At 49.0% G+C, this 8030-nt stretch overlaps 1 protein-coding gene across 1 annotated transcript in view; it reads right to left on the bottom strand.

Annotated features, from left to right (window-relative positions):
* Window positions 1-7808, bottom strand: part of DDRGK1 (DDRGK domain containing 1) — a 140170-nt gene extending 132362 nt beyond the window's left edge. The window contains exon 1 of the mRNA XM_078678711.1: window positions 7649-7808. Coding sequence (XP_078534837.1) covers window positions 7649-7736 — 88 coding nt within the window. The 5' untranslated portion in view covers window positions 7737-7808. The remainder of the gene's footprint in view (window positions 1-7648) is intronic.
* Between the last annotated feature and the right edge of the window lie 222 nt (window positions 7809-8030).

Here is an 8030-nt window from a genome sequence, read left to right on the forward strand (position 1 = left end):
TCTGTGTTTTCACTTCAATATTCCCCTAGTGGGATGTGGGGCCTATGGCTAAAATGACTTCAACGAGACCTACAGATTTCAGACACGCACTAAAGGCTAGTGTAGCAGATGTGAAAATAAGTATACTGCAGAGTTCAAAGTCATATTTGTACTGCTTTTGGGTCGTCCAGAAATGTCCTATTTCTCCGGGTCCCTGGCTGGGGTCTGGCCATGGCAGGTTAGATTAATGACCTTTTTTTCCCCAAGCGAAGATCTTCCCCCCCAAGGAGAAAAGATAGGTCGAGCTACCAGCCAATCCATCAACTGCTGTCGCTGGCTGCCAGGACCCAAGCTGAACCAAGGCAGTATGGGGGGGGAAGGAGTTGGGTTTCAGAAGCCATGTGGCCAGAGACACTGGACGACGCTATGTTTGAAAAACCCAGGGGCTGGATAAGAAAGAGGGAGCAGGGGCAGGGAAGTGATGTGTCACTGTTTGATAGGACACACAGAGACTTCCTGCCAGCCCCCTACTCAACTTTTAAAAAGTACTTGCACAGGAAGAGAAGCTCTCTTTAGGGTGTGGTCTGCGGAGGCAAAAAGTGCTGGAGCCTGGCAATGGGCAGTTGGAAGGAGGTACCCCCTGATTGCCCCCCAGGGCCCTAACAGCGCCATAAGAAGATCTCAGGACCGGTGCGCAGAAGCAGTGGCCTCTGCGCAAGGAGAAGAGAGGCCCAGGAGGCAAGCCAGGCGAAAGGCTGGCTCAGGGCGCCAGAGAAGACCGCTCCTTGCAAAATACACCCCCTTGGAGACGGGGAAAGCGAAGGAGAGTGCTCCCAGTGGCTGGCGGACGCCACCAGGAGCGAGAAGACGCGGGAATGGGGCAGATCGGACCCCCGGGGGCTGAGATAGGGCCCCTGGAAGGTAGGGGACCTTTGACCCCTAAGAAGACCGACAACGAAGCGCGTGGGGCTCCGCTGCCGGTCTCAGAGATGTCCCCGGGTGGGTCAGGTCCCGGGGGCTGCCCTAGGAGGAAGCAAAGCGGGGGGCGCCGTCACATCCCCGTGAAGATGCCAGAAGGGGGCCAAGAGCCCACCCTGGCCCCAGGTGATGTGAAGGAGGGGGGCGGGAGAGTGCAGTCGCGCCGCCCCTGTGAAGTCCACCCTGGCCCCCCGCCGAGACGGGATGCGGGGGAGCGCCGTCGCGTCCCCTCGAAGATGTCAAGGGGCCCGGGACCCCATCCCCCGGGCCCCGAAGTCATGGAGGGGGCCCGGGACCCCATCCCTGGGCCCTGAAGTGAGGCCGAGGTGGGGGACTGCCGCCGCACTCCCCCGAAGATGTAGAGAGGCTTGGGACCCCATCCCTGGGGCCCGACACGGAGGACAATGCTGGGGGAGTGCAGCCGCACTTCCCCCGAGGGCCGGAGAAGCCTCGGGAGTTTGCCCGTCAAAGCGGGCAGACCAGTACTGAGTGGCCAGCTCCCGCGGCAGCACGCGAGGGTGCTGGCCGGGCGGGGAGCCGGTGGGGGCAGCCGGGGGTGGGCTCCTTATGCTGCCCTTCAACGATTGGGCATGCAAGGGTCCCTTAGGGGACCGGGCCCCCCTCCCCCGCCCCCAAGAGGAGCGAGAGAGGTGCCAGAGGCCCGGGCGGGACCGGGCCCCAGAAAATCAGCGGATCGGCCGGGGGTGGGCTCCCCGAGCCGAATGACTGACCTGAGAGTCCGGGTGGGGCCGGACCCTCCCACCAAAATCCGCAGCAGCGTGGGGCACACATCGAGGCACAGCGGGAGAGCCGCTCATTTAATATGTGGGGAGATCGGCATGGAGCGCCCCAGAATGCCTTGCAAGGCATTAGGAACTCTGCTGTCTTGGATACTGGTGACCCCCGGAAAAGGGAGGTTACCCTCAATGGTAAAAAGGGTGCTGGGGGAGCTGCTAGAAAAGCGCAGTCTCTCCCCTGCACGAAGAGAAAAGTCCCACCCCAAGTGTCTTGGGGATTTAAAGGAATCAACCCCTCCAAGGCCCAACCTGCATTTAACACCTTCTGGGCTGGAACTTTTGTTCTTCAGCTGAGGGTGTTTTGCTAATTGTATCAAGGAGTGAAGGGCTGAGTTGGGGGTGTCTGGAGAAGGGCATCCCCTGGAGGTGAAGAGGTGTAATTGCATTGAAATGCATTTACTAATAGTTATTTCGTTTAGAGAGACTGAATTTATTTCACCTGTTAAATGTGAAGTGCTGGTGCAAGGTGATGTCATAAGCAAAGTGGATTTAAGTGGCTAAAAATTCTTGCTAAGGGTGTCTAACTGTAATTACTTAAACCTGTAATTTTATCTGTGATGCCTTTAGGGGCAGTAATAGCAATGCATTTTAATGATATTCTAATGTGCTGAGTACTGTCATTCCAAAGTGTGCGTAAATATTCTTGCTGCTGCGCTTAGGTGAAGACCCCAGACTATTAGCCCTTAAGATGTAGAGGTGCATACTGTATGGTCAGTAGGAGATGGTGCCAGTGCGCAGGGCCCTTGCTCCAGGTTAAGACCAATTCAGTGCATTGGGGGCAAGATGATGTGCATACATGGGAGTGGTGGTACTAGACCCCAACCCCCTGCCGGAGGATGCAATGTCACAAAGTAATTCCGTCAGCTTATGTATATTTATAAATTGGTGTATAGTATTGAGTGGTGTGTGTGTTTAATAAATGTACTCTTACTTTTATAAAGCAAAGTACAGACGGGACAATCAATTATTGAGTGTTATGTTTGCGCACCTGCAAATGACGATTACTAGCTCACGTAAACAACAAGAGAGAAAGGGTCAGAAGGCCACTCTTATACCCCTTTAAATTGCTAAATCAGAATCAAAAAAAGAGTGACAACAAAGACTCAAGTACAGAAGAAAAGGCAGTAAAGTAGTTCAATTACTACCACCAAAGTACAAAGAAAAGAAAAGACAGAAATCCGGTAGGTTTTGGATGCACTGTGTGGAAAAACAACCCTCAGGCAACAACTGAAAGTCGGTTGCCAGTTGTCTTCATTGGGTTCTTATGGAATGCGTGATATAGTATCCAACAGTGATGAAAAAGTGAATTAAAAGGAGTATGGACTACTCCCCATATCAGAGAAATTCTTTTAATGAAGGGATAGTTCTAACTCCATTAAAAACATTAGTGAAAAACGGACATACAGATGGTTGTGTTAGTTTGAACCAAGAAGCCCTATACAAGAAAAAACAACAAAGGTCGACATGTTTCTGCTATAAGGAGCTACTATTCAGCTCAGCATTCATCAGGACCAAACCAGTCCTCGCCTCGTGGCTGGTGCACACTAAGGCACCAAAACCAACTGGGGCGGGGCAAAAAAACGGATTACAAACTTGAATGTAACCGATGCACAGGTACTTCCTAGTGCGTCCTCTCCAAAGAGTGAGGGATGGAATATCTGTAATGTATCAATAAACAAGAAAAAGAAGAAGAGGTAAACTACTAAACATTTCCCAATCTGACTGTCATTGACAAAAAACAATTATTGCCAAGAAAGTATAAAAAGCAGAACCCACCGAATAGTCAGAAAAAGTGGTAACATCGTGATATTCAATATATACCACCCAATAATGTTAATTAGCTAATTCCACCCAATAATATTCACAAAAACCATGTGCCTACAATAACATCTGCATCAACTTCGCAGCGTTTCTGGCGTTATATCCATCTTAGGGATATCGACCTCATCAAGGCACACATTATCTGTTATGATAAATGAGCCAAGAGGGACTCCCATGAAAATAATTGAACAAGTGCCCGTTTGTGAAATAAATACATTAAAATACACCTTCAGACAAAAAAGATCGGTAAGAAGAAAGGCCTTTGGGCATGACACTCACTCGTGTGTCTCAGGAGCGGTGCCCCATAGGCTCGTGGCAGGGGGAATTCTTCACGTCCAGACTGCTCTGCAAAGCTACCCTCTGAGAGTCAGGCGCTGCCCGAGTGTGTTTGATTCCCAGTGAAGGACAAATGTGTTATGTTATTTGTGCAGGCCTCAAAGATGCTGCCTCGTTTTCCAACACACGCATTTTAATGCCACTGACTCTCTGCTATAATCAGCACTGAGAGAAACTGGCAACGCCAGGCTGCTAGGGCGCGCACCTGTGGCATGCGCCAGCTCTGCTGCTCCCCGCAGACTTTCAGGCCGGGGCGCTGCCACCAGCACATTCTTGTGCACTGCTGCTACAATGTATCTTTTTAGCCTGCTGCATTGAAATTCCCGCCCGGCGCGGCTGAGTCACTCACTGATTACAGCTAGGTCAGGCCTGATGTCACCCTGACAAGTTAGTGCTGTGCCAAATTATACAGAGACACCTGGGCTGGGCCTGCCCCAGTGGTTGTGTGATAACTGGCTGTGGTGCCGCGAGGGCGATGTGACCTCACCTCCTGGAAGGAAGCGAGGATTCAGGAAGCGGGACTGGGGAGGCATGTATGACCGACGGCTGACTGCACCACAGCCGACTGCCTTACTGCCGCAGTGTGGTTCCTAGCTTCCTTGAACACACCTGCCTGTCTGAGGCAGCCTGTATCATGCCCGGTGGCCGGCATTGCTGTGGGCGAGGTACGAGTCGGCTTGCTGTGGCTGGAGGACACCACTAGCTGGCTCCTGCCGACCCTCTTGACTCAGAAAAAAAGTAAGTGCCCAGTCTAGCCCTGGTGACACAAAGGCAAGCAGATTAGACTGGCATGCACGCCTTCACTTGTTTATTAATGTGTTTAAGTTTGTTTTGGTTAGCGCGGTCAGCCACAAGTGGGGGGCAATTCCTGAGATCAGGCCCCTGACCTCCGCAACCCGTGTATCCTGTGTCTTCACCAAGCACGCCCGTCGGAACTATCAGGTAGTCTGAACTGGCATCTTGTTGTTTATGGGGTAACGAGCAAGGGCTTGCCTGGTCGTAGCTGGTTTCCCAGCTGGTTAGCACCTGGCCAACTCGTGTCCGCTCACATAAGTTGGAGCTGTAGGCCTCGCAGGCGGGCCTGTGTAGCAAAGCAGACATGGTGCAGTATCTAAATGGTTTTGTTTTTGCTGTGGCATGAACAACGGGGAAGTCAGGCGAGAGTTTATCTTTAACATGGCTCTCGTGCTCCTGACCACACCCGCCCCTCCGACAACATAATGACTATCTGTTCTCTGACACTGTTTGCTGCTCTTCTATTATGTTCTAGCTCACACCCAAGGAGCCGGCTTGCCCCATACATACTGCTTACATATTTCTTTTAAGGCTAAAACTTTGGTTAAACTTTGCCCGCCCTCTGTACGTGATCAGAAGCAAAAGAGAGCACTGCTGCAGCTCTGGGAACATCGGCCATCCTGGGACCGTAAAAATGAAAAGGTCTGTAAAAAAAAATTATGTCCTATTAAGAGCAGCACTGTGCATTTGTTTTGAGGTATATTTTTCGCCCTTTGACCAAATATTTACCTCTAATGATATTATCCGAATTGAGTTACATTATTGGTCTTAATGAGTGGCACTGGTTTAAATTGGTAACTACTTCTGCAGCCATCAAGAATGTTTCAACATTTTGAGTCTGTAAAGAAAAAGGAATATTGGTGAAACCGATTGTCAAAAGCGTTCTCACTTTGCACTGCAGTCTGTATGAGAAAGGCTGAATACAGGAATAAGTTCTGAAAAAATGAAACTTGCATGAAAAAAGATATTAGGAGCGGTCTTTAATCCAGATTATCCAGGCAGAGAAAGGCACAACAGAGTTATCACAGGGCTCTCTCTGTCACTGCTAAACAACATCCTGTTGCTTCCTCCAGTGGCAATTGCTCCGACCAACCCCAATCAACCCGGTGTACTCTATATCAATATCACACAGTCTGCATGGTGCAGCTAAGATAGTTTTCTGAGGACCTGCAGTGCCTGCCTGCCCTCCGTTACCGAGGACTGCAGTCATGCATTCTGTCTCCCATTAGTGTCCTTCCATGTTTGGTGCTTTGCAGCAGTTTAAAGATATTATTAGAGTTTTTCATTGCTCAGTGGGAAGTCATTTTGAATATTTGTATGTTTCCTTCGTCTTCATTGCTTGATTTTACTTGCGAGAAAGTGTCACTCATAGTCATTGAAGTGTCACTTATAATTACACTGAAACCCAATAAATCGCCAACGGACCTGGTTGCAATGCGATAATAAAATAGATGGTCCGTGACTGCTTTGGAGCAGAAATAAATTATAATTTATCATACGTGTGTAGCTTAGCAAGTCAAACACTGGTACTGAATACCAAATTAAATGCAACAACCCCCTGAACGCAACTCGTCCTTGAACGTGGCAGAAGGCTTCTCACGAGGCGTGTGGTGCCTGGCATCGGCAATTAACAAGGTCTGGACAGATTCATTCGGATGTCCGACCAATCTAATTTCATCCACGGTTTTAATTATCCCTGAGAACTTCACATGGTGGGCCCTCAGAAGTGGATTTCACTCACCGCTCTTAGAACACTCTGACTGGGCTACTACTCACGCAAAAGTGCATTACCTGGGATGCCCTTCTGGCACCAGTATTAGGTTGACTCGCAGCAGAGGTTCAAATTACCATCTAAGCACAAGCCGAGTCGAAACGTCGAAACACCCCACCCAGATAGGACCTGTCCCTCTGTCCATTACCTTTACTTAATGTTGCATTTTTCAAAATATATATATAAAAAATGCAATAAATAAATTGTTTAGGACAGGTCTGCTGTACTGGTCTTTTTATCAGTCCATTGCCAATGTATAAAAATGTATACCTCCTGAATATCTGTGACTACTCATCCCTTCTACCCTTTTCACCAGCACTTCTAAATTTCCCTCCCTTCCTTGAGCAACCTATGTATCTAATTAATTTTTATATGTTTCAAGTATAACAATATCTGGTGTTCTTTTGGCTGACACTGACTGTATGTTTTTTTTAACTATGCTATCTTGGTTAGCAAGGTATGTTGTTGCATTTAATTTGGTATTCAGTACCAGTGTTTGACTTGCTAAGCTACACACGTATGATAAATTGTAATTCATTTCTGCTCCAAAGCACTAGGAACCAAAAACAGCAACTGCAGCACTTTAAAAACAATTAGAAACACTTTAAACTGAATCACTGGAGCCAAGGAAGTGGGGCGTTGGTGTTTGCAGGAATTTCACACAGAAAGTTATTTTTGCCCCTCGGAAGACTGGTAGCCTCCGCCTGGGACCAGCTCCCCCATGCCTAGAGTCGACCCTTCGTCCCGTAATGAGATAACCCCCTCTCTAAGTGGTCCTCACAGACGACAAGGAATCAGTTCCCACATAGGACCAAAACAAATATCCTTCTAACCACACACCCTGCACACCCATGCAGGCAAGTGCTTTAGTGCCCCAGATAGGGGGAGTAAACTTTATATAAACTCTGCATTATTATAATACAAAAGCTAGATGTTCCAAATGTTTTTAGAAACTATTACCTCACTAAAAACAACTACTCCAATATGGCCACCACGCTTACTATAAACAGTAGAGGGAAAGCTAGTCCTACGTCGGTTTCCGAGTTCCTACTGCTTCAAAGTACACGACTATTGCAAGAGAAAAACAGCAGACGCCTGCCCTAGTGCTCTCAGCGGGTTACGTGCGTGCTTTAGAGGTAAAAAAGCAGATACTGCTGCTTCGGCCTCTCACCTGCCTGCCCCTGGCCACGGCTGCGGGTAACGAAGAAGAGGAGCGCGGCCAGAACCAGCGCTGCTATGACATACAACACCGGCTCCATGCCTGCAGCACACGTCACCGCTGTCAGTGCTACGGGTGCTCAAACGGACGGGACGGGATTGGCCCTGTACGTCAATAGACTGAGGCAGAACCCAGATCAATGGACACAAAAGAAGGACAAGAAGTTCAGTGAGGCGTGTTACGTCGGTGGCCATCTTGTTACGTAGCTAGTTAACAGCTGTCTGAGGCATAGCACCACACAGCTTATTTTAAAGAAGCTTTTGGAAGACAAGAGCTGCAAATTAGATGCCTAATAAATAGTTATTAGACAATAAACGAGCTTTCTGCCACGGAG

The sequence above is a fragment of the Lissotriton helveticus genome, chromosome 2_2 (assembly GCF_964261635.1).
Source record: "Lissotriton helveticus chromosome 2_2, aLisHel1.1, whole genome shotgun sequence".
Lineage (NCBI taxonomy): Eukaryota > Metazoa > Chordata > Amphibia > Caudata > Salamandridae > Lissotriton > Lissotriton helveticus.